The sequence below is a fragment of the Megascapheus bottae genome, chromosome 17 (genome assembly GCF_031878675.1).
Source record: "Megascapheus bottae isolate mThoBot1 chromosome 17, mThoBot2.hap1, whole genome shotgun sequence".
In the NCBI taxonomy this organism is placed as follows: Eukaryota; Metazoa; Chordata; class Mammalia; order Rodentia; family Geomyidae; genus Megascapheus; species Megascapheus bottae.
Window position 1 is genome coordinate 39992456 of NC_143525.1, and position 27134 is coordinate 40019589.

Consider the following 27134-nt stretch of genomic DNA (forward strand, 5'->3'; position numbering starts at 1 on the left):
TTGCCATTTACTTCTCTCTTCCCAATGGGAAGATGACCTTTTTAGTAACAAACATAGAATTTTCTAGAACAGAAAATACCTTTCTGGTACCAGGAACCAGTGACCCATGCCTGTAATCCTAGCTATTCTAGCTGAAATCTAGTTTGAAGTCAGTCAAAATAGAGAAATCTGCCAGACTCCATCCCAATATAATCAGCACAAAGCCAGATTGGAGACATTGATATGGTAGAGCAGCACCAGACAAGCCAAACAGGTCTGTTTTTCTAAGTTCAAACCATAGGACCACCAAAAAAACAATAAGCAAATGCTGTTCTAGTAGGAGATATAAAATACAGTCTTACAGCTTTGACTCAGGTTCAAAACCTTTCATGAATTATAAATATCCCCGTAGCCCCTTTGACTAGAACGAAAAGGAAGTTTGAAAGGCTTAGAAGAATGATTCTTTCAGGTTTTAAGAGGTTTTAACTGCCAAAATCAGACAGCCAACAGTTATATTAGAAATACTCACATGAATCTCTCCCAGATAATCATCCCTACTCTCCATGTGAAGCTTTCTCATTCAGTTCAGCTTTCCCAGTGCCTAACATGGCACCACACACATACTGGTTTCTCAGTGGTAGATGACTACAGGAACTGACTAAGCTATCTCATCTGTAAATCTAATAAGAGGAGTATAGTTGCCTTATCCTATGATGCATATCTTTTTTGGAACTTTAAAACAAAAATTAAGTATATTTATATTTGTACAAGGAAGAAGATGAATGACCCATGAGAAGGCAGAAATGAGTAAATGCCGTCTGGCAAGTGGGAAGGAACCCTTTAAGCAGAATACAAATTATGATTATTTCAGTTTCCTTTATTTCTTCTCAGGCTACAGAATTGTACTTAGCTTTTTCTGAGACACTATTTCAGAGCTGGTAAATACTGGAAGCTTAATTGATTCCAAATGATACTGGCATAATGCATTCATTTGTTCTGTCTCTAGACTGTGTCTTCCCAACACATAGAAGTGCAACCCCTTTATAACCTAACAATAATTGAAATGTCTTCATCTTTTATTCATTTTCATGTTCCGCTTCTTTCTTTATAGACCTGTAGTAGAAAAAAAATTAAAGCGTTATCCATGTCTGTCTTCCTTACTACTAATTTGTGAATTCTTTATAAGTACTTCCTTTAATTCCCAACTGCCTTGTTGGACATTGCTGATGACAAAAAAATGCCCCCTTCAGCTTAATTTGAATAACATATAAGTAGAAATTTGGCAAAATTATGTATTTATTGCTTTTCCTATCCATTTCAAAATCATATTACTTTAACCAACACCAAAAAAACAATATTTCAACTCTTAAAGTCATTATTTATGAATAAGTAAATGATGTTTGTTGATATGAAATATTCCTTTTGAAAAAGTGAGCTGGCAAATGCTCATTGACAGTTCATATTTATTGTCTGAGAAGATTATTGACTTTTTTATTTCATAGCTTTTAAGATAACTCTTTTAAAGATACATTCTTCACTTTCTCTAAGTATAGTTGAGCAGTGAAGTATTTGGGTTTTTGCATATTCTGATTATTAGACCTTAGTGTATATAGGACTTTATACATTATACATTTTCAAACATGCCATACTTGTTTTATTAATGTATTTTGATAACTTGCTATGTACAAAGCACCATTATGAGAGAGACAAAGATGAATCAAGTATGCACCCTGCCCTTAAGGAACTGGGTGATTGCAGAAAAAGGAAAAAAGAAATTATGAGTATGGGCTAGAGACATGACTAAGTGGTAGAGCACTTCTCAGCAAACAAGAGGCTCTGAGTTCAAACCCCAGTACTACAAAACAAACAAAAAATATTTAAGCCCTCAAGTACATTTCATACACACGGCTTAATTAACCGCCAATACTGTACTAAATAAAGCCAACATTCAATTTAGGCTTTGATTGGCACTTTCTGAAAAATATGCAATCAATATGGTATATTTATATGATTGGTCACTTTTTTACTTAATGTGAAGTATTAAGATACCTTTTTGTTAGTTTGTTTGTAGCACCTAACAGCACTCTTGAGATAGTGACTTTTATAAGGACTCGTGCTTTATGACCATTCACTGTCACCCCTATACTTGAGTCTTTGCTCTTTTGTCATCTGAATCGGTTCCACTACTGATGAGAACCTCTAATGGTACTCATAACACATGGGCATAGTTTTTCCTACAGCTTGAACATTTTTTTAAAAAACATGATTTAAAATCCTGGGTGCATTTGCCTTTTCAAATTGCCATCTTTTGAAAGATACTAGTGTGTATTTTGGAATGATTTCTCTCTTTTAGGAAAGTGGCAGTCAGTAGCTTCAGTCCTAATGATATAGGCAGAACAAATAAACCATGTTTGTAAAACTTACATCTTAAATGTATGTGATTTACCCTATGCGTGGTTACCCCCGCAGTCTAATTGAATCCTAACCTAATTTATGTTCAGAGTGATGATTCCTTGCCTTGTATTCAGTTTATCTCCAGGCTGATAGGTGGTGTGGTGGTGGTTCAGCTTAAGTATTATGCTAGCAGGTTGAGACCTCGCTCTGTGTGTCTGTGAAGGAAGTATACCTTACTATTCCATTCTGCTTCTGTTTCATGGGGAACTCATACTAACTACAAGCTAAGGCTACTGAGTTAGTGGTATTTTCACTGCAGAAATTAAATTTCACTTTTAGCCTTTTGCTAAGGGATTTTTCCAGTTAGTTACTCAGCTACTTAAAATTATTTGCCAATATTCATCAATCAGGGAATTGAAGTTTTTGCTACTTTTATGATCTGCTCAAATAGAACATTGAAAAGTCCACATTCAAAAAATACATAGGGTTATGGGACATGAGGCCCTTTGGTGTTTCCTTTAAAATGAATTTTGAAAATTCCTGACTTAAAAACTAGTATATGGACATATTACTTAAGAACTATGTGGTAGCTGGGATTTAAAGGAAGGGAAGTAAGTTGATTTCCCATTGCTGTTACTATAAATTATCACAAACCTAGTTTTCTCCAACTGCATATATTTATTACCTTGTAGTTCTGAAAGTCATAATTTCAAAATGGGTCTCACTAAAATCAAAGTGTCAACAAAGCTGTATACTCTTTAGGAAACACTAAGAAAGACTACTTCTTGCTTATTCTAGATTCTGTAGGCTATCCACATTCCTTGGCTCATAGCCTTTCCATCTTGAAAGCCAGTCAAGTCTTTCTAACTTCACTTCACATGATACATCCTTGGTGAATTCATGGGTAATCTATTTTCAGGTCAGGTGACTAGTAGCCTGAACTCCCTTGCCACGTAATATAATGTAGTTCCAGGTTTTGGAGGCATTATTTGGTGTACAACAGAGAGATGGGAGGAAGGCCATGAGGCAGGGAGAGGGGGAGAGGCAGTGGATGGATGGGATGCACACTTGTGAAGATGGGAGAAGGAATACAGGGAACTACATTCTGAGATGAGCTATATGTAAGACATGAAGAAATTTGGTTTTCCTGGAACTGTTTGCCAATTTTTTTTTCCCTGAAAATTACCAGATAAGTAAACTTTGTAGGATTTATGGCTATAGTGTCTCTTTGCAGCCATTCTACTCTGCCATTATAGCATGAAAGCATTTCAGTGTAGAAATAGGTATTGCTGTGTTTCAATTAAACTGTATTTGTAACAAAAACAGATGACAAATCAGGAGTTGGTGGCCCATACTGTAATCCTAGCTACTCAGTGTAAGGCTTGTCGAAAGGAAACTCCACGCAGTTTAAGAGGCGAAGGTTTATTGTGAGAGAGAGAAAGAGAGAAAACAGACCTACAGTCGCACAAGATTGAGTCAGGTAGAAGAAAAAGAGCCTTATGGCCGGAAGTGAGACATTATATAGGGGGGGGGACAGCGGAAGCGGATGTGACCTCAGAGGATGAGGAAATACTTCAGACTGGGGGACCTCCCACTGGGAGACATGACAGTTGCCAGGGTTACAGTCTGGGCGGGGATTTCCAGGATGCACAGAACGCCAAGGGAAGGAATCATTTCTCCCAGGCAGACCTAACACTCAGGAGGCTAAGATCTGAGGATTTCCATTCAAATCCTGCCCAGGAAGGGAAATCTATTAACCACCACAAAACCAGAAGTAGAGCTGTGGCTCAAAGTGGTAGAGCACTAGCCTTGGGCAAAAGAGCTCAGGGACAGCACCCAGGCCTTTGATTTTACACCCTACAACTGACCCAAAGAAAACAGGTGACAAGCCAGACTCAGCTCATAGGCAATGGTTTGTCAAGCTTTTGTCTACAGTATAAATAACATGAAAAGGAGAAACAGATAAAGGTAGGAGTTGTAAGTGAGCTTTCCTGGTAAAGGGTTCTGGAAAGTTGTAGATGTAGTAGACAGTAAGGAGCCATTGATGGGACTCCAACAAGTATCAGCAAGATCACTGCTGTGGTTCAGGAGTTTTGTCTAGTCGGCACTAAGGTGCAAAGTGAAGAAGAGGAGGCAGCAGTGTGGAGAGGGAGTGGATGCAGGTAATGGGGACTTAGAGCAGTGTGTAGAAGGAAAATGGCTTCACAGTCCTCTCAGTGGTCTTCCTGCTTCTGTACTTCTCCCCTGTACTCTATTAGCCTGTAAGTTAAACCATACTTCTCACACAGTCAAAACACTCCAAGCATTCCTGTTACCCTTCCTGGAAGATGCAGCTCCCTAGAATGGATTCAGAGGTTTTGTTTTGTTTTGTTTTTGTTTTTTAACTCCAACTAGCTGCCTGATGTTTTTGTATCTAGCACTGTTTCTTTTCTTACTCTACATTTGTAGTTTTTCAGACATGCCAAACTTTTTCCCAACCCATGATCATTGCATTAGCTGTTCTGCCTACCTGGGTGATATCTCTTCTTACCTTCACAATCTCCATCCATGTCTCTGTCATCTTCTGAAAGAGACTTTTCCTAATCAATCCCACGACCACTTCTCGACCACTCCTCGTCACTTGTTCTCGTTTGCCTTGCGAAGACTTCCTTGCCACCTGATGGTGTGAGCTGAAGTGTAACCTACAGACAAGCAGGCCCTAATTTGTGTTATTTACACTACTGCACACAATAGGATGCACTGAGTCAGTCATCCAGTAAGGATTTATTGGATAATTAAATCAACAGCATCACAGAAGTGGCTCTTGTAGGACTGAGTAACAGATAACAAGAGAAACAAGGAAGCAGAGAAAAGACAATAACAGATTTTTGAGCCTGGATTGTTGGAGATTGGCAGAGCCTTTAAGAATCAAGGAACTCAAGAAAGCTGTGGGAGAAAGAAAGAGGGATAGAACATGAGAATATTGAGATGCTGTGAGGTGATTAGAGGGAGTAGGAGAGGGGTCAGTATGTAGAGTTGATGTTTGGGGATTCACAAAATATTTATGTTGTTCTGGTAGTTGAAGTCCTAACAGCTAGAACAGGAGTCTTTGTGACAGCTTAAAAGAGAGGGCTGGGCAGGATAAAGTAGCCAGGCTGATAGGAGTAGATAAAGAGTAGTAGGCTGTTGGGAATATGGGGGTCCCAAGAAGAGAATTAAAATAGGATGATCAGCACTGCAGAATGTCGTTAACAAGATGGCATGTGAGAAAGGGGTAGGTTGTGACTGTAAGCATTTGTGACCTGTAAGAAGTTTCAGTAGGCTGGTAAGGGCAAAAATATACTTCATTTCAACACTGTTTTGAATGTCAATGCAATCCTCCATGTATGAGTCATAAGACATTTCTTAGAGCCTCTTTTAACTATAAGAGCCTCTGTATAACACTAGTTTAAACGGCATAGGGGGTAAAAAAGATGTAGAGCATTATGTATTGAAAATGTTCTGGGATAAGAGTGAATTTTAAGTGCTCTTACTGCTTCCACTGTCACACACATACATGATGTAACTATGGTGATAGTTACATTAATTTCACTATATATTTTGTATACCCACACCACATATGTTGCATCTAGAAACACATAATCAAAAATGAATTAAAAGAAAAGTCTGCATATGATATATGTTAAAAGTTGCTAATTTGAACAAATCCATGCCTATGTCCAGATTTTGGTGACTCTCTTATGAGATGTGATCTTCAAGCTGTCAACAAGTTGTCATTTAATCATGTACACAGTTTTCTAAATTGAGAAGTGCTAAGATAAGAGGGAAAGTGTTCGTTAGGCCAACAGTATTTTTATTTCATTTTTTTGCTGACATAAAAATGAAATTAAACTTTATTTTTTGAATTTGGGATTCAATTTTAATGTGGTTATTTCCTAAAGATTTGCAAAGTAATAAGCACGAAAAAGAAATTTGATCATTGTATACATTTTAGCCTGATTACTTTCCATCTATTTTTCTGGCTTTTTTTTTTTATACTTTTGCATGACTTGTCATTGTCGCTGTTTGCATAATAGGAAGATAGTGGCCAACAGAATAGACCACTGTGTTCATTGACCCTTGACATGTGTTCAAATCCTGCTTTTGTCTCCTGTCTCCCTCACCGTTTGGTGAGTCTTTTAATTTGCCTCTCAGTGTTCCTACCTGCAAAATTGAAGCGAATAACTGATACTTCTATGAGTTTATTTGTTCTAATATCCAGTGAACAAAGAAAAGATGACCATATCCTTTTTCTACATACCTTAGTGACCTTATTCTCTTTTCCTTCCTTTTGAATGTTTCTCCTGTGTTCCTTTTGTTGTGATTTTGATCATGTCTTATGTTTTTGTCATTTTTCTTGATTTAAAAAAACCTTTAAGTAGCTAAGGGAGATACCATTTAACAAAGTAGTATATGAATGTAATGCATCTTAATCAGTGTTATCCCTTTCAACAGTCTCATCCCTCTTCAATCCACCCTTTCCCTTATATTTCTTATTTATAATATATACAATGAATTCCTGACTACATTCTCCTGCCTTCTCTTGCCCCACCCTTTCATGTACCCATTTCAAGCTATTTGAGTTTTCTATAGCATCTGTTATAATGTTAATTCATTTGGAACTGCTTGTATACCACCCAATGTATTTACTTATAGATTTATAGGCACATTCTATCTACCACTAATGAGAGAGACCATATAAGCATTATTTCTCTAGGTCTGGTTTACTTCACTTAGTATAATTCTTTCCAAAGTTTCCCATTTCCTTACAAATGGTACAATATCATTCCAATGAATGAGTAAAATTTCATTGTGTGTGTATATACCATATATTCTTAATCCATTCGTCCACTGAGGGGCATCTGGGCTAATTTCATATTTTGGCTATGGTGAAGAGTGCTGCAATGAGTGTGATTGTGCTGTTGTTTTTACTGTGGCCTTATCTGTGGTCTATTGGATAGATGCCCAGGATTAGAATTGCTGAATCACAGAGTCATCCTATATTTAGTTTTTTGAGGAACCTCCATATTGCTTTCCAGGGTAAGTGAACACGCTTACATTGATTATAAATTAAGTTTAAATGTAAAGTATTGTGAGCAAATCTAATTTCCAAATATAGTGGTGGTTAGGAGCCATTGATTAGCTGAATCAGAATTATTGTCCTGAGAAACCATTAACCATGCAATGATAACCAAATGACTGGATAGGTTGTTAACAGTAATATGTTCCTTGGGGCACTGTGCTGTATAACAGAGATCCCAAGGGAGAACTGTTCCTTCATTGTTTACATTAGGAAAGCCTTTACATTTAAGCAAAGAGAAGATTAAGAAAACTGATCTTGCTCATCTTTTGGTTCAAATGTAACTTATAACTGAAAATTTGGGCACCTCTTGTCTCAGCTTCCTGATAGAAAACAAAAATAACCACTGAAGGTCAGATATGGTGTCTTTTGCCAGTAATCCCAGCTACTTGAGAAGATCTCAGTTTGAGGACAGCCCAAGCAAAATATTAGCACAACCTCATTGTGGCCACAAGCCAGGCATGGTAGCTCACGTTTATGTTCCTAGGTATGTGGGAAGTAGAGGTAGGAAGATCGGGATCCTGACTAGTGCAGGCAAAAAGCACAAAATGGTACCTAAAAAATAACTAAAGCAAAAAAAAAAAAAGAGGGGAGTGGGGGAGCTGGGGTAATTCAAGTGGTGGTAGTGCTATGAGTTTAAAATAATGTGAAAGGTTTAAAAATAAGTAAGCCCTGAGTTCTCCCTGTTGAACCCAATGGACCCTTTGAGTATTATAATGCTATTTCCTGTATTTCCCAGAGCCAACCTTGAAGTTTCTTAGGCACTTTCTCTATTCCTGTCTTGATAAATTGGAAACATGTATGATTATACAGCTACTGAGGAGTAGAGATTAGAAGGGTCTCTGTTCAATCACAATACAAAGGAAAAAAGCCCATGAGGTCACATCTCAACCAATGGAAAGCTGGACATGGTAGCTGAACCTGACATCTCAGCTATTTGGGAAGCATAAAGAGGAGAGTCACAATCTGGACCAGCCTTTGCATAAATTTGATGATTGTTCAAAAAGCAGTGAAGGGGCTGGGTCATTGCTCAAGTGTCTGCTTGGCAAGCTCAAGGTCCTAAGTTCAAAACTTAGGACTACCCTCCAAAAAATTGAAATACCCATAAAGATTTGTTAACCTTAGCCTTTGCTAGAAATATCTCTCTCTTCGAACTATAAAGGAAGTGGTTATCTGAAGTTTGACCTGTTTGTATTGATAAGATTCTGGCAAAGATCAGTGGAATGTGCTCATTTATAAACTATATGTTGGAAAGTTATTGAAAAACTGGTATTATCCTTTTACTGCTTGGATAGTAATAAATTGACATTAACTTAAGGAAACAGACTACTATGGGTTCTTCTAAGTATCTTGCAATAAATCAACCTTAGAGTTCCTTAGGAAACACATTGGCCCCCTTAAAAAGAAACATAAATGCAATAAACTGAACATAATTCTTAAACCATCTAGCTCTCTTTTATAGTCTGATAAATTATATCAGTGGCTTGCTATTGATTTGAAGAACCAAGAGCTGATGTGATTTGAATCCTGCCAGTTTTATAATTCTTTCCATGTTCTCTTTGTTCATCATCAACTAGGAGGAAAGTTATATTTGTGCAGCATTCTCACCTCAGTTCATATCCTATAGTTTTCTTTTATGTGTTCCTTCCCAAATAGAAGTGTGTATTTTCTTCATGAATATTCTGAATTTTTAATTATACTTTCATCTTTATCCGTTGGAGCGAAAACCATTGGTTTTCTCTTTTACAAAATATGCTAACAATGATGCAAAATTAAGCTGTTGACTCATATGCTTGAACCTTTAGTCAACTCCTAGTTGAAAATAATAATTGCTTAGCAGATCTTTGCTATCAATGAAACTGGAGTATAGACATGAAGGTTTTAAGGTGCAAAAGAAAGCAAAGCTGAAGTATAGAGACAGCCCTGGGAACAGAGATGTCACCTTTCAGCACTTAAAACAAATTTCTTCTATTTACAAATCAAATTCAACTTTAGAGGAAATTTGACTACTCCAACATGGTTTATGTACTAGATATTTTTCTGAATTATTGATGGAAACTTAGGTGTCCTATCTTAATTTTAGGAATGTAATATAGCTATAAAGACAAACTCAAGGGTTTCTAATCTTCTGACTTTATATTTCAACTAAAGTGCTTAACCTACTTGCTACATCTCAGGACCAAAGAGTTTAATGTGAAAGCATACACACTTATAAGCATACTTTTAAATATCCAAATGAGCCAGGAGCAGTGGTTCATACCTGTAATCCTAGCTACTCAGGAAGCTGAGATCTGAGGATCAAGGTTCAAAGCCAGCCTGGTTAATAAAGTCCATGGGACTCTTACCTCCAATTAGCCTCTAGAAAATGGGAAATGGGGCTTGTTTCAAGGGTAAGACAATGGCCTTCAGCTAAAGAGCTCAGGGACAAGAGCCAGGCCCAGGAGTAGGGCGGTAGACTAGAGCTGAAGAGCTTAGGGACAGCACCCAGGCCAAGTTAATGCATGAATCTGAGAATGCTGCTTAGATACTTGCTTTTATTTTTTACTTTTTTTAAATTGTCTGGGCTACATTTAGATTCGTCAGATAGTGGGCACATTGATACCCCTTCTCATGTTTTTGTCCCCTTTTCCCTCCCCTCACTCCTTCCCAGTCATCTTGTTTTCCCCCCTTTCTTTCCCTATTTCAAATAAACAAATAAAGGTATATACAGTACACCAGATAACAAAGTCAGATACAGTAACCTCATGAGATTAACCATAAAGGGGAAAAAAAGAAAAAAGAAATAACTGCACATAGTACTCTCAATGCTTAGGTACTTTCTTTTGAAAATATTTTGTTGGTATCTGTCTTCCTTCTGATGACTATTAGTGTCTCACAGCACACAGATAAGCATTTACTATAAAAATTCAGAAAACCACAAAAGTTAGCAAGTCTCGGAATGTGCTGAGTTCATATGACAACACTCCAATGCTATAGAAACTTACCTGGTATTTAATAAAGCTTCACGGTTCCCAGTAAAGGATTTCATAGAAGCACAACTTTTATTAAGTAGCTTTTTGTTTACCAGTTTTCCCTTGATATGAGTATACAAAAGGACTATAAACTTCCCTGTGTACAATGGTAACATGTTCAGACTCCGAAGAGCTTATCAACGGTAATTGTGGCTATCACTAATTTTGAGATAACAAACTAATTACAAAGGAAGTAATTGTTAACTGTTGTATAAATGATTTTTTTTATTTGAATGATAGGCAAAAAAAAAAGAGGAAAAAATAACTGGTCCCTTATTCTCTGCTCATAACAGTGCTGCTGCATGACCTAGATTTCAAATCTCTATAGTATTTCCTGTAGAAAACACATCTATTCCCTCTCCACCCACCTACCACTAACAGTAAAAATCTGAGTCAGCTACATGGAGGTATATCTATGTAAGGGTTTTAATCAACACTTTTATTAATGAAAAAGCACACAGTGTTGTGATGCTGCCGATGAATATTTCTAATGGGAATTATCTCAGCAGAAAAAGATTCACTCAAGTTTTTTCCTTACTGATAATATTCTTTTACCTGTACATAGATAATGTGTTACTTTTACCTGAGATGATCTCAGAATTCTTGGTAGGCAAAAACCGTGACTCCTAAGAATTGTATGAAAAAATGCATCCTTAGTCTATGTCTCTTCAAACTCTCTCCTGCTAGTATCATCTGCATAGTCTCATTTTAGTGGGCATTCATGCTCTAGAAAATGAACAACAATTCAGTTGTATCATATGTCAAATGCACAGTCTGGTAGTCATATTTTCCTCATGGCTCTGTCCTTAGTATGAAAAAGGGGACTAGTTATAATTTTTTTTTCCTTCGGCCTTTCCAGATTTTATGAAGACCAAAGATCTAGGACAATCACTGTGCTGTAATGTTAATATTAAAACACTGGATCACATCCAGATTATTTCACCCAACACACAGCATGTGGCTAAGGTTTTCTAGCACTTACTTTAATGAATAGTACAAGTTTCATTTAAGGGTTCTGTGTTATTTCATTGTTGACTTTTGTTTTCCTTTTGGAGAAGGTGAGAGAGGGAATAGGGTGGCGGACACAGAGTCTCACTGTATACCCCAAACTGGCTTCAGATGCTGCTGCCTCAGCCCCCTGAATGCTGACATTACATTTCCATGCCTAGCAAAACTTCAGTATCCTAGAGCAATAGAGATCTAAGTAAAATGATAGTTTCAGCAACATCAAGCATCTGTTCTACAAGCAAAATATTGACTCAACTAGCTGTTTCTAAAGGTTTAGAGGTTTACATTGTATGAGCAAAACAATCAAATAATTGGCTGAATGTTTTTAGTTTGAATTTAATGGTTTTTGTTTGTTTTTTTAACTTTTCTCTTTTAGACTCAGTCTCAGGATTACTGCAAAGACTTTTCCTTTAGGATATATTCATTTGTGCAAACATAGTCTTTCTAGAACATACACGTACTAGGTGGTAATTTTAACCTTTTAAAAAGTTTAGTTACATAGGTGAAAAACTATAGTAAGTCTTAAAAATAAGAATCAAATGCCATTTTGCTCATCAAACATTTTAGGACCTAGTAGATGTCAGACACTTTCCTAGGTTCATAATAAGATGAGTCAAACAGATATAATCCTTACTTTATAGAGCTTGTGGTTAATTGGGGGAGAGATTTACATGTGCTTGCTATGTTAGAATTGGTGGGAGGTAAAGAAGCCAGACCTTTCTGCATGGTAAGACTGAAGTAGAGACTTGAGAGATGAAGGGAGCTACCCGCCTGGTAACCAAAGAGCACTGAAGGCCGAGGCAAAGAGCCGCCTACTCAGTGTTACCCCTGTGATCACCAAATCACTTTTTCCTAAAGGTAAGTTACAACTGTGCAATTATCCCTTTTCATTTTTTCTTACCAAAGGTCCACTCAACTAATTCATGTCCATCAGCCCTTAATATCTTTTTTTTTTTTAGTAGTAGTAATACTGGGGTTTGAACTCAGGGCCTTGAGTTTGTGTGACTTGCTCAGTTGGTACTCTGCCATTCTGCCATACCTCCCTCTCAGCTTTTTATAGGTTATTTTAGAGATAGAGCCTATCCTGCCCAGACTGAATTCACACCATGATCCACGAGATCCCAGTCTCTTAAGTTGCTACAATTAAAAGTAGGAACCCACTTGTCTGCTAGCATTTAGCTACCCATTAGTAGTGCCAGTACTTTAAAAAAAAAAAAAAAAAAAACATTTTATTCACATTTGTATAAAGAATAAAACATTTTACCTTTAAGCATCATCTTCATCTCTGTAACCAAAACAGATTAAGAATAATAACAATTCATGGAAAATAATTCAGATGTTTAACTCTGTCTTTTTACAATACTCCTTTAAATTCTTTTCTCAATTTAACACCCCTTCTACCTCTTTTTTTTCTCTCTGTTCACTGATTAAATGCTAGGTATTTGTGTTACCATAGATACTTGGTATAGTAAACATTGACTCCTGAATTTAACAAATAGCAATTAAGAATCTACTATGTTCATAACAGGCCTGGCACTTGAGCACTGAACAGAAAGTACATCCTCTAGTGTGAGAAAAGGCAAAGAAAGAAGAAAGCAGGTATGGCAGGAGGATGATATATGCCAGAGATTACAGAGGAGGAAGGAAGCGTGCTATTTTATATGGAGTGACCAGCAAGGTTCCACTGACCAGATGACATCTGAGCAGACCCTGGCAAGAAATACACACATGAGCCATGGCAATGGAGACGTTGAGGAACAGCACTCTCCACTGTTAGCCTTCACCGCCTTTGACACTGATGAAATCCTTGAAGGCTGTCACAACAGAATAGAATTTGACAACATAGTTTTGTTATTCGCTATCTCTTTAGGCTGATTAAAGCTTGACACCTTAGAGAGGAAAGCCATAAGCTCTGTGCTGACCTCCAAATGTACACAGAATGAAGAACAAAGTATGTTACTGATTTCAAGCAAAACAAACCCAAATACCCAACTCATTCCCCCAGTAGTCTATCTGTATGCAGGAACACGGATCATGAGAAGAGAGTTAAGGGTGTAAGACAGCATTTAAGGTGGCATCTCAAATGTCCCTTCATCAAAATTCAAGGAGAGCCTACAGTCTTAAATGGTAGTGAGCTACAACTATATAAATCGTGAGTGTTGCATCTTGGAGATGAGCAGTGTAGACATGAATGATCCTCGACCCCATAAACCCCACTTGGGGACTATTGCAGAACATGTTTTTTTGCCAAAAGGTACTGACAAAGTCCATAAACTGACAACCTCAGAGAATGTTTTTACTGTCTAGTTCCTTATACTATAGTGTAGCCTTTAGCTTCAGAGTTCTAACTGGAAATAATTTATATGTTAATAGTTTAACTTTTGAATTTGAACTTGTACATTATATGTGAGGGAGTGTATGTCATTTGTTTTTCCTCCTTTCAGACAGAGATGCTATATTAATAACCAGGTGTTAAAAAAAGCCAAGTCACGGATCCAAAAATCCTGTCTGTTACAACAGCCTTTATGTAAGCCTAGCATTAGGAGTATTTAAGGCACAATGTAGAAACTTTATGTAGTTCTTGTTAGAAGTGATTTCCTTAGGAATTATTTTTATATTTGAAATACTGTATTATATGGTTATTCATAGGTCACAATCATCTCTCAGTATAACAGATTCCTTTTTTTCATGGGAAAATTAACTGGTAATTCCTTTAAAATTGGCACTACAGTCAGACCTACAAATTAACACGTACAATTGTAAACCTCACATAAAATATCTAAAATAGACTACTTTGTGTTTGAGCCTAGAAATTATTTCAGCTTAAAAAAAAAAAGAGAGAGGTGCTGGGAGTTTTGGCCTAATGGTAAGAGTGTTTGTCTAGCATGCACGAAGACCCAGGTTCCATTCCTCAGTACCACATACATAGAAAAAAAGCCAAAAGTGGTGCTGTGGCTCAAGTGGTAAAGCACTAACCTTGAGAAAAAAAACCCAAGGATAGTGCTCAGGTCCTGAGTCTTAAAAAAAAATTTTTTTTTTTAAAAAGAGAGAACACTGCTCTAAATGATATTGCACAAATTGAAGTGCTGGGAATTGTGTTTTCTTTTTATGTTCTACTAAAAATTGGGCAACTTTTATTTGAACATTTTAATATTTATTGTTGGCCATAGAGAGAGGGGTCAAAGAGAGGCTAAAGTGTAAATTCCAGCATCAGATTGGCTGCTATTGAAATTGTGATGGCATCATTGATTGACAGCTTGACCAAGAGTGAAGAAGCACTTACAGCCTTTCGACTGTGTATTCAGTAATGTCTCATCAGGTCATAGCACTAGTGTTTTCCACTCCATAAATAACAAATGCTAAAGATCAGTTTTCCCTGCCTCCCTTTAGTCCCTACTAACATTCGTTGAATGTTCTAGGTGAAATTACACATATATATAATTCCCTACATGGAGGAGAGAATTGTAAAAAGAAAAAGAAAGTACTTCACCTGAATGGAAGTTCTCGTATAAGTAGCTGTATTTTTTTCCTAAGCATCTAAATTATATATACTATTAGTGGAAATGTAAATTAGCTCAATTACTATGAAAATAGTGATTGTTTCCTCCAAAATTAAAAGTGGAATTTCCCTGTGATCTTGCAAATACCATTCCTGCATATATACCTGAAGGAATTAAACTCAGGAATAGAAATATTTTACACACTTGTGTTTATTCAAAATCTCCAAAAAGCTCCAGCTTCTGGAGCTAATAGTGTTGTATGAAATAAGTCAGACTCGGGAAAACAAATATTACATGTTTTTTCATCATACTCGCCGTCTAGATTTTTTTCAAAAAGATGAGATTAGAAGGGGGGCTATTTGAGAAAAGACTAAGCAAAACACATGGAAAATTGATGACATAAAGAAACATACATGACTTAATCTTGAAAATAAGCTTAACTTCACTGTTCGTAAGAGTAGAAATTAAACTATTGTGAAACACCATGTTCATCTCTCAGATTAGTAAAGATTGAAAAGTACTTGAGTAAGACATGATGTAGGGATTATAAAAAGATTATCTGCTCCAGCAGAAGAAAGAAGGAGTGAGAATCGTAGGGGTGTAAGTGTTAGCAGAAAATACAATAAATTTGACATTCGGGCTAGGGAAACCTGATAGCCAAGATCAAAACAACAACAACAAAAAAAAACAGAAGAAGCCACATTCTGCCCTATTGATATTAATGAAATAACTTAGGACATGAACTTGAGTCTTATTGACCTGCACTCTCCCCAGCCCTCAGAAAGTCAAAATCCCATTCTGATAAATTTCCCTCCCTAATATGTGAGTGAATTAATGACAAAAACACAGATTGGAGTTTTTTACATCTTACGGAGTTCAGATTTTTGTGTCATGAAGTATTCTTGCATCATATCCCCATACTTTTATTTATGGGTTTTTTTTAAGCTTTACTTGATCAAGACATTATGCATATCTGTTTGTTCATCATCGTAAGTCAAGCACCAAAGCAAAATGCCAGCCTCGTTGTACACAAGATCAGCTGAATGAATGCACACATGGGCTAGATATAATAAAGGAAATCTGTATATAAATAGAATGGGAAATGAAATCCTTATATATGGGAATGTGATGAGTTAGAGTTGTATTTGTTGAGTTCTAGGTGACAAGCCAATATTCTAAGTTCAGTGTGCTTAAGACTTTTCCTTTGGCAAGGTACTCTTGAAGATTTTAGAATCTCTATGAACTGCTTGATCAGAAACAGATTATTTCTGGTGGAAGAAATGTTATATGAGTGTGTTCATATACAGGCTTCCAACCAGAAACAATTTCAGGTAGGTACAGTTGTCAAAGCATGTTTCTCTTTTTCATTATGAAAGGGGAGAAAATGAGATGAATGAAGAAGAGAAGTGAGAAGGAATGTAGTAAAGAATTCAAATTTTGTGCTACCAAATTAAGAAAAGTAGAGGAAGGGAGGAATGGGTGAGAATGTTGAAAGGGAAGGCATTGATCAAGATGCATTATGTTCATAAACTGCTTTGTTAAATGGCACCTTCTTTTGTACAACTACTTAAAGATATTTTTTAATGAAAGAAGAGATAGAAGCATTATATATTTGCAAGTATGTAAAGATTTTGTGAGTGTAGAAATACTTCTGTATCTGTTACAATACTGATTATTACAAAGCAGTTATATAATATTATAATGACTTCCAAATCACTTGTGAAGAAATGAAAGCCTTTCCTAATGGAAAGCTGAGTCAATCATATAAATGCAGAGACATAAAAATGCTCTCTTTGTATAAAGTAGACAGTTGGGTTTTCAGTCTACAATTGGAAAATGTTTTTTTATTACTGATTTATCACTGAGAGATTAATTGTAATCAGTCTTTAAGTCTGGTCACAGACTATGTCAACTGTTTGAAAAATAAAGTATTCAGTCTTCTTGAGTTTACAGGAATATCTTTATGGGAATAATCATTGAATAACTATTCTAATGCAATATGGAGCTATGGCTCAAGTGATAGAAAGCAACCTCTGAATACAAAAGCTTGGGGACAGCTCCTAGGCCTTGAGTTCAAGACCTATAACTAGCACCAGAAAAAGAAGGGGGGAGGGAGAAGGGGAGAGAGAGGAGGAAAGAGAGAGAACCATGATGTCAGTGCCATGATCCTTATCTAAAAGCTCAGTTAAAATCCTTAGCAGTATACAAAGAGGGAGCGAATGGGTGGGACAGTCCCAGAGTAAAGAGGGCTCATTGATACACTCCGGCCGCCTATGTTACTTTCACACTTCTTTCCATATCCCTTTTCCACTATTTTAAATCCCGTTACAGAAATGGAAGCTAAGCTTAGCAAATCATTGGGCCATTTATGTTTAGTGCACAAAATTCTTAATTAACAAAGTAAAATGCCACAGTTCATTGTAAATCATTTCACTAAACTTTTAAACTTAATAAGGAATTTTATCTTGTCTAAAAGTTACTTTCGTACCCCTGCTGATCTGGCACTCATGTATGATTCCCTGTGGAGCTGAGCGAAAGCATGTAAAGGGAGCCAATTAAAGAAACTTTGAGCCAGAACAGACAAGCAGGGGCCATTGTGTCCATCCTTCTGCCTGCAGGCACAGACTATGCTGCCACACAGTTTTAGGGGAGTTTTTGCTTAGAATCTCGCTGACAAAATTGCTTGCTACATGTAAATGACTAGTCATTATCCAGTTATTGCAACTGAAGCAGATTGTTAACTATTCAAGGTTTGTTTATTGTGTCGGAAAGATAACTGCACCTCAAAGCTCCTCTATCATACTTCTGCCTTTCTAGAAAATCCTTTTGTATAAGAAGTACACTCTAAATAATTGTCAGGATGGAAGAAATTTGTGTCTATAAAATAAAAAGGCTATCTTCATTGCCTTATTAAATGTATTTTTGGTTTCCTTTCACTCTAGATTTACCTTATGGGTGGGAGGAAGCTTACACAGCAGATGGAATCAAGTACTTCATCAAGTAAGTGCAAACATCTCAACCAAGTAAGCAGTTTTCCTCACATCTGGAAAGAACCTGAAAGTTGCAGAATAATCAGCAAAACCAAGAAACCCTCTTGGAGGTTATAAAAATTAGAAACAAGAAATGAAGCCTCAACATTTTTATTGTGTGTGATTTAAATGGTAATATCAGATGTCACGGTGTGGGGGTGGGCAGGGAGCACCTCTGGTACACCATTCAAGAGAATGATTGCTTGATATGCAAAGGAGACATCAGAAACCTTGGAATGGGATCTTTATTTGAACTTAATATTGGCTACCTGAATTCATAAATAGTACTGTTTATGGCAAGTAATATCTAGTGAAAATCCATTTTATGTATCTTAAGTTATTTCCATAATGTTAGGAAGATCCATGTAAGTCATTTTAAGCCACAGAAGTTCTAGTAGTTCATCTATGCAGCAGAAAACAATCAGAGAGGAAGGTGAGAGAGGAATGGGCACGGTATACCTCGAATGCACCTGGCTTCAATCTAGGGTATGCATACATACGTATTACCTATCAACAACCTGGATGTTGCACAGGTTAGGGAACTGAGGTTTAGAGCTTAAGTAACTTTCCCAGAGACACAGAGGTAACCCAGTCAATGTTTAGGCCAACTAGAATTTTAAATGCAGTCTGCATAGTCTTTCTGAAAACAGTGACCCTGGTCTGTATCTCAGCATAAGCTCTTTAACCATGCCACCTTGGATGACCTTTAAACCTCCCAAGTCTCAACTTCTTCAACTGCAGAAGATGTCAAGAGCGATGATATTTATGAGGCTAAACAAATCAGGAAATGAGTATCAAAAACTGTGAAGTACAATGTGCTTTATCTGATAGAAGTCTTACCCAGCTGCCACATACCTGACCATCTATATCTAAGTGCTGAATTCCAATATAATGGAGCCTGCAGCCATCTTGGATCTTAACTGCACTTTGTTACTCTGTCAGCATGACCCAGACACTTTCTGAAAGTTTCCACCTTTCAGCAGGGCATAAAGTGCCTAGAAACATGGATTTCTCTGACTTTTTATCATCTCAAGAGGCTGAAAATCCTAGTGTGATTTAAAAAAAAAAATCACCTCATTAAGAACCAGGGAATGAAGTGTTCAAGAAGTAATGTACCCACTACCTAACAAATATAACCATAACCCCTCCAAACATCACCCTGACAAAATACAATTAAAAAGAAAAAGAATCAGGGAATGTGGGGGGGAATCAGGGAATGTGCAGGATGAGCTCTCTTTGCTATCAGATGTGTCTTGGGTAATATTTTATTCTGTAGTAATTAAAATGAAAATTGTTTAGGTAGCAGTCTTTATCTGTCATAAATATAACACAAAGCCTAGGATCCAAGTAAATTTACATAGAATGGCACCTATCAAAAAAAAAAACTAAATACAACCAAAATTGTTTGCATTATCACACTGCTTCAGCTATCACCAGCCACTAAATGTATGACTATATCTTTGCACATTACTTAGATATGAGAACATTAATGAAGAGGACACACCACTCGTCTCTCACTCTAGTTTTGTTAGAAATAACTCCTTTCACCCCCCCAATAATGTTCAGTTTCTGTGAACATCTTTCTAAGCCAGTTAAGACAAATCCACTATATACATGAGGATTACTTAATCTACTCCTCAGTTGTAAGTAAGCTAGTCTTCCACATCTGAGAATTATAAGTCACTGGTATAACTGCATTAGTCTCTCTGTGTACTCTATTATGTGTCTATACACCACATTCATTGGCTTCACTTTCTGAGAGTAAACACAGAATGTAAGGATGAGGACTCGTCCCTGCCCTGCAGAAGACAACCTGTACAAAATATGACTCCCAGCAAAACACAAAACCTGTGGCTCTGTCTTCATACAAGGACTCTATTCATAGTTTGCTCAGATAACACATTTTCATGGCAAGTCATTTTAAAAAAAGGTATTATAGCTTTAGACATATAATCTGTAATCATTGAGTTAATCCTTTAATTTCGTCTTGCAAAGCTAAAGAGACCCTCTCAAATGGTCACTTAATCCATCCTAGAGCCTCTTCATGTATCACTATGGAAACCAGCCCATATAAAAAGAGTTTAACAGCTGAATTCTGAGAAGGTGAATTTGGATCTGGATCCTGGCTCTGACATGTACCAGTTTTATGACCTGGAGTGAGGTTACTTTACCTTCTCAATATTATTTTCCTCCAGACACGCTGGTACATCCAGGAATTCACAAATCCAATTCAAAGGAGAACTGGAAAGGCTGATGGCAATTTGCAATCCCATATTTTTTTACTATACAGGCTCATGGCATTCACACTCAACTGCTTTAGTGTTTATACTGCACAGCTTTATAAATGATCTTCTAAAGAACCTCAGAGGCAGGGAGGAAGGGGAAAATGGGAGAAAATGAGAGATAGGGTAACACTTTTTTTTTTTTTTTTTTTTTTGCCAGTCCTGGGCGTGAGCTCAGGGCCTGAGCACTGTCCTTGGACTTTCTCAAGGCTAGAGCTCTACCACTTGAGCCTCAGCACCACTTCCAGCTTTTTTCTATATGTGGTACCAAGGATTCAAACCTGGGTCTTCATGCATGCTAGGCAAGCACTTTAACCACTAGGCCAAACTCCCGGCCCGGGTAACAATTTTTTTTTTTTCTAGTCCTGGGCTTGGGCTCAGGACTTGAGCACTGTCCCTGGGTTTTCTCAAGGTTAGGGCTCCACCACTTGAGCCACAGCACCACTTCTGGCTTTTTGCTACGTATGTGATACCAAGGAATCGAACCTGGGTCTTCGTGCATGCTAGGCAAGCACTCTACCACTAGGCCAAACTCCTGGCCCCCCGGGTAACAATTTTTAAAAGCAAATTACCTTCCACCTTTGGAAGCTTACAGGTTATTCTCTAATGTAACATACAACAATGTCTATATTTTTAATGCAGTTAAATGTTAGTAGAAAAATTGTATTAGAATCATTAAATTTATTGAAATTATGTGTCTTTATTTTAGTTTATTTTAAGGTTTTAGATTTGGTAATTAAATTACAGCATTCTTTTCTCTTTGGAAGACTACCAGCTTGGGACTAGGGATTTTTGGGGGGAGGGTTAGCTCTGTTTAACAATCAGTAACAATACATATCTGGGTATATTGTCTGGAAAAATATGTAAATATTAACTATATTTTTATCTGGAATTTTCTTTCTAGGGCTCATATTTGTATTTATTTTTTTGTGCCAGTCCTGGGACTTGAACTGGGTGCTATCCTTGAGCTTTTGTGCTCAAGGTTAGCATACAGCTAATGCTCTATGTCATCTGTGATATTTGCAGAATGAGTTCATTAGTCATAATTTTTTTTATATTTAAGGCTATAATTTCAAAATCTGCAAGAGGCAAATCCTATGTCAACAGGAGCCAAATGACTCTTTAATTTCCTTTGGCAAATTGTGTAGTGGATATTTCAGATTAGCAGCCTATAGTTAATTCTCACAACCCATATCTGGAGCTAAATCACCTGATTCTTTGTCATGGTTTGGTAACTTTTATACTTTGATTGACATGGCTTATCTTGTGCTGTCACCTTCTAAGTTACTGACTTTTAAATGAGGGTTATGTCCAAATTTAAATCTTTTCATTACTACATGGAGTTTATACCTATAAAATTTTATACCTAGGGCCGGGAGTTTGGCTGAGTGGTAGAGTGCTTGCCTAGCATGCATGAAGACCCAGGTTCAATTCCTTGGTACCACATACATAGAAAAAAGCCGGAAATGGTGCTAAGGCTCAAGTGGTAGAGCTCTAGCCTTGAGAAAGTCCAAGGACAGTGCTCAGGCCCTGAGCTCAAGCCCAGTACTGGCAAAAAAAAAAAAAAAAAATTATACCTATAAAATTTTCCAGCAGCTAAAAGGTACTAGTGTCTGAGAAAAATTATATTAATGCATTTAATAGTTTTTTGTTATATTTGAATATTATACACATAAAATTATCCCTCCCCCCAAAAAAACTACACTGGAAATCATTTTTGCTTCATTATCTCAGACATGACAAAGTAATACATTCAAATCTTATTAGACTTTCAACGATATAAAAATAGTGCCATCAACAATGAACAAGCCATGAAAGCATCTCATCATCACAGTTACAAGAATGAATTTCTACAAAAGTAGGTACACTCCTTTTCATTAAGCCACTGTGCTCAACAAACTGCCCTGAAATTTTATTTTAAAGGGAATCATTGTGCTTTCTTTTGTGAAAAGATTTTGCTCCGCTGGCTAGGAGGTAAGAAACATAAGGAAGAATGAATATAATAGGATTTAAATAATTCACTTACATTTCTTTGCAGTAAAACATGTTCTCTCAGTTTTTTATAGCTATGAGATATGTCTTTCAATTGGATTATATTATTTTAGGAAAACACACAATATTCTCCCACCCCCCAAACTGAATATTATTATTTTCCAACAACGTATCTGGCAACCATTTCAAATATATCTGAACTGCTATTCATTATTCTCCAAATCAGGTCAGATGCATTGTTTCTGCAAGAACATTTGCCAGAGGTACTGTCTGTCCAAATGAGAGGTTTTCATGCTTCAGAGGCAACTTCATTTCTTGCCAGCCCTCTACATTTTTTCATTCTAAATAGCTGCATCTCCCTTCATGAACCATGGCTTCTCCATTAATTAAACAGAGTCAACAGGACTGATTTGTTCTCTCTTCTCAGGTGAATTACCAAGCACACAAATCAGAGAGGAAATATTTGTAATACTAGAATGTTCTCCAAGCCAGTAAATCTGGGATTATTTCATCAGACCGATTATGTATGTCAAAGCTCTTTAGTCACAGTGTTCACTAAGACATAAAATTGAATGGAATACCCAATACTGGCCCTATTCCAGCAACTTAGGCACAATTCCAAGTTTTTCTTATACTAATCAGAGAACTCTTATTTTTCAATAAACCTAGCTGTGATCATTTAGTGGGGAGCCTCTTGCCAGACACTTTACATATATCACGTGGGTCTCAGAAGGTCTATCATGTTGGTTCTGGGATGCTGTTAGCAAAGATTCAAGGATAAAATGTGTCCTTGAAGCACAGAAAATATCCCTCTGCTGCCCCTGTTTTATTGTTTGTAGTGAGTAGTTGCTGGAATTGTATAAATTGTATGTTCAATAGTAGCTTTGGTGTATGCATGTGTGTGCATGTGTTTGAGTATGTGCATAATAGTATACTGTGAAGATAAGATTAATCCAATTTTATGGTTATTACCTGTCTATTTGTATAAGGTCAGATGTTGAATTGTTGGTGAAAAGTGCTTAATGAATATTATTGGCAAGAATGACTTCCTGGTAGAACTTTCTAATATTTATTATACAGAGTCTATCCCTACATTTTTCTTACGCATTTTCTTTTTGATTATTTTAAATTACCAATGTAATGGATTATCGGTATTTGAGATTGTTGTTTCAGGCATGAGAATATTATTTGTCTAAAGCCTACTAGCAAACCTGAACCTGAACTTATCCCTCAGTGATAGTTCTTGATTTTGTTTTTCTTCCTAGCCTCCTCAATTAGGGAAGGAGGATTTCAAATAATTTAAGCTATAGTTTTTTGTTCAGATCAACATGTTTTAAATGTACTGTTAAACCCAAAATTTAAAAACTTGGATATCAAGATTTTGAAAATAAGTAAGAGTGTCATCCAAAGTCTCCCTTTTCAACATGTACTCTGCATGGGATGCAGTGTCCTCATTTCACCTTGCATGGCTTCCCTTAGATGTTGCACTTGTGTTTCTTTTTTTGCCAGTCCCAGGGCTTGAACTCAGGGAGTGAAGCCTGTCTTTGGGCTTTCTCAAAGCTAGAGCTCTACCACATAAGCCACAGCACCATTTCCGGCTTTCTGTGTATTTGGTACCAAGGAATCAAAGCAGGGTCTTCGTGCATGCTAGGCAAGCACTCTACCATTAGGCCAAACTCCCAGCCCACACTTTTGTTTCTTTAAAAATAAAAAAACTTTCAGTTTAGGCATCTTTCCAGCTTTGTAATGACCTTGATATGAAATCAACCTGCGCTGAATCAAATGATTTAATAAGGTAAGCATTTATAACAAGAAATGTCTTTACACCATTTTAAAGGGAAAACTGTAGTATGAGTTGTCAAAGTAATGATTCTTTGAACCCTTAACCACATTCAGGTTTTGAAGCTATGAAGCTATCTTCATCTTATCACTTTCATCTTGATTTATGGAGCAGGGGGGTGGCCGGGGGGGGGAATGATGGTATCAGAGCCAGGATGCGTCCCTCAGATTTTTCACTCAAGGCTGGCACTGTTCCTCTTGAACCGTACTCTATTTTTGGCTTTTTGTTGTTGTTGTTGGCTAATTGGAGATAAAGAATATCAAACTTTTCTGGCTGGCTCCAAACTGCATTCCTTAGATCTCAGCCTCCTGTGTAAAGAGGATACAGGTGAGCCACCGGTCCTAGCCAACTTGATTCTTAAACAACTTGAACTTCTTCATTCTATTGTGAAACTACCACTAATCTATAGCGCATGACATATTTATAAAATCTCATTTCAGTAGAGGAGCTAAATATTTTGTTTAAAATGATACGAATACAGGATTAAGAATGCAACCAATCTATAGACATTCAAACTGCCATTTGTAGTGTTTAACATTTTTGGTTGCTGTAATTAATACCCACAAAGTGAGTTTTTGTGATAAGTTCCTGTATTGTGTTCTATGCCACATTATCCCCATGCCTGTAACAGTGACATATTTAACATTATATACTGTTGAAAGTTTATAGAGCACATATATTGAAGTCCCACTTGGAAGAAAACCTATTTATATGTGAATCTGTAATATGTGACCATAGAATTCTGTTCTTCGCATTGTATTTTATTAAACCTATGGAACACATTTTGTTAGAGATACCTTTCAATTCAGTTTTACTTAATCTTCATAAGCTCAGGCCCTTAGATGTTCTAAGACATAATGCTGCTTCTGAGATTCAGTTTAGTAAGACAAAGACTGGGAAAATTGATCTAGGATGGTGGACAGTAGGGTAAGCCAGGGCTAGAAAGTTTCCAAGGAGAAACTGTCCATCAAGTTGGCCATCCAGTTGAAGACTAGCTATAAGATATGAGGTCTGAGAAACACCATTTACCAGGTAGAAGCATTATTGCTGATGTTGTTCAAACACTCCCAATATCATTGCTACATCCTTCCTCCGCTGTACTTGCATTCTTCCCTTGGATACAATGTTCTGAGAACATGTCAGACACCATCAACTCAAAGATAAGAAATATAGTTCCTGTCTCCAGGAGTTTCATATGTAATGAAAATAATCCACGAGTTAACAGGCATTTATAATACAGAATAAGTGATCAGACCATGGGCACCCATTGGAAGATTTGATTCTTCTGTATAGTGTGAGTTAACTCCTTCAGGAGTAGAAGAGGAGCAGAGAAGGTGTTGTTGAGGCGGGTAAGAGATTCGGTGCTTCACACTAGAGTATGTATTTGATCTAGAAGGTATTGGTTGTAACTGAATGTCTACCAAGTGACAGTCGACAGTACATGATTTGTTATTGTATGAATCAAGTAAACTAGAATAAAATCATAGAGCAGCTATCCAGTAAACTAAGTTATTACATGGGGAGGGGGTAAAAGTGAACAGATTTCAGAAATTCTAAAAATCAAGACTTCCTGATTGACAATATCAGGTAAGTTGGGGGGGATAATAGGGTCAAAGATGATGCATTTAACTGTACTTTTTAATACCTATTAAAGAAGAAAGAATTGTCACTGAACCTTAAAACATATCTAAGACATACTAATACTTTTGGATACAGTTCTGACTGCGCTCTCAGACCTCCTAATAAGATAGTATCCATACTTGCATGACTGAATAGAAAACACAGTCTTTCAGATTTAATTTTCATTCTTTGCTCTTCTCCAGTCATGTCACACAGACCACCTCCTGGATCCATCCGGTGATGAGTGTCCTGAATCTGTCTTGCTCAGAGGAGAATGAAGAGGATTTCCCTAGAGAACTTACTGACCAGAAGAGCTGATGGTTTTCTATAGGAAGTGGAGCTGCATGGTCTTCTTTGTCTGCATGCACAACTTGAGTAGAGAGATGGAACGTCCAACTCTGAAACCGGATGTGAGAAACAGGAATAAAGCATGCTCTGCTTGTTAGAGTGTCCAATAGCAACTAACTCTGGATCTACGGAGTTTCATGAAGCTTTGTGATATTACTACATTATCACTACAGTAGTTCTTTCTGAACTGTATTCTTTTATGAAAGCACATATAATTAATTTTTGTACTACATATGCCTTTTTTCAAGTATAATTATGTGCACCTTGATAATTTTTATGTAGTTCATTATTTTATATGTGATGCATTTTATATGTCATTTATCACAATTTGGTACCAGATACAATCATTTTTCTAATTCATACTTATACTGAAAAAGTAAGTGAACATAGTAAAACACATCATTTGATAACTTACTAAGTTTCTTTTTCTATTCCTCCGTTAGAAAAATGATCTCAACTTGCTTTCAGAGGTTTCAGAATCTTAACTGGCTACTTAATCCAACTTAACATCTTTACGGGGCTCTCTATAAGCCTGAATTCAAACCTTATTTAAAGCAAATGAAGTGCTTAGTGGGCCTATTGTAGTGAATATTTTCTTGTTTTCCAGTTAGGAAAATAGTGGTTCGGAAGGATGGAGCATCCTGTCCAGAACTGAGACGCATACCTCAGTATTTGCATTCCATGTCCAAGTTTCTTTTCCTCACACCCTGCTGAGCCCAGGGGGTGGTTACAGCCCACCATGCAGGGCACTGTGGCTCTGTTGATACAGCTGGCTCCACAGCTGTGCGTTCCACAGGGCACCTCTCAGCCAAACATGCTCCCCTGTAACTCCACCATCCTCCCTCTGAGTACTCTCTCTCCTCTCCCTCCCCCAAACAATAACCAGGTGTAGAACCGCTATATCACAGTATTGATACAACAGACTTCTTCCTGCAGCTCATAATTTTCTGAAGTAATCAACAGACTATCTTATTAAGTATTGTTGCTCTGCTTGCACAAAGATGGAGACCCCAGCACCCAAAGTTTAAAAAAA

The 27134-nt window shown here is 37.0% G+C and overlaps 1 protein-coding gene across 1 annotated transcript in view; it reads left to right on the forward strand.

Annotated features, from left to right (window-relative positions):
- Stxbp4 (syntaxin binding protein 4) overlaps window positions 1-26515 on the forward strand; it is an 88909-nt gene extending 62394 nt beyond the window's left edge. The window contains exons 15-16 of the mRNA XM_090351058.1: window positions 17933-17990; window positions 25957-26515. Coding sequence (XP_090207184.1) covers window positions 17933-17990; window positions 25957-26071 — 173 coding nt within the window. The 3' untranslated portion in view covers window positions 26072-26515. The remainder of the gene's footprint in view (window positions 1-17932; window positions 17991-25956) is intronic.
- Window positions 26516-27134: the final 619 nt, after the last annotated feature.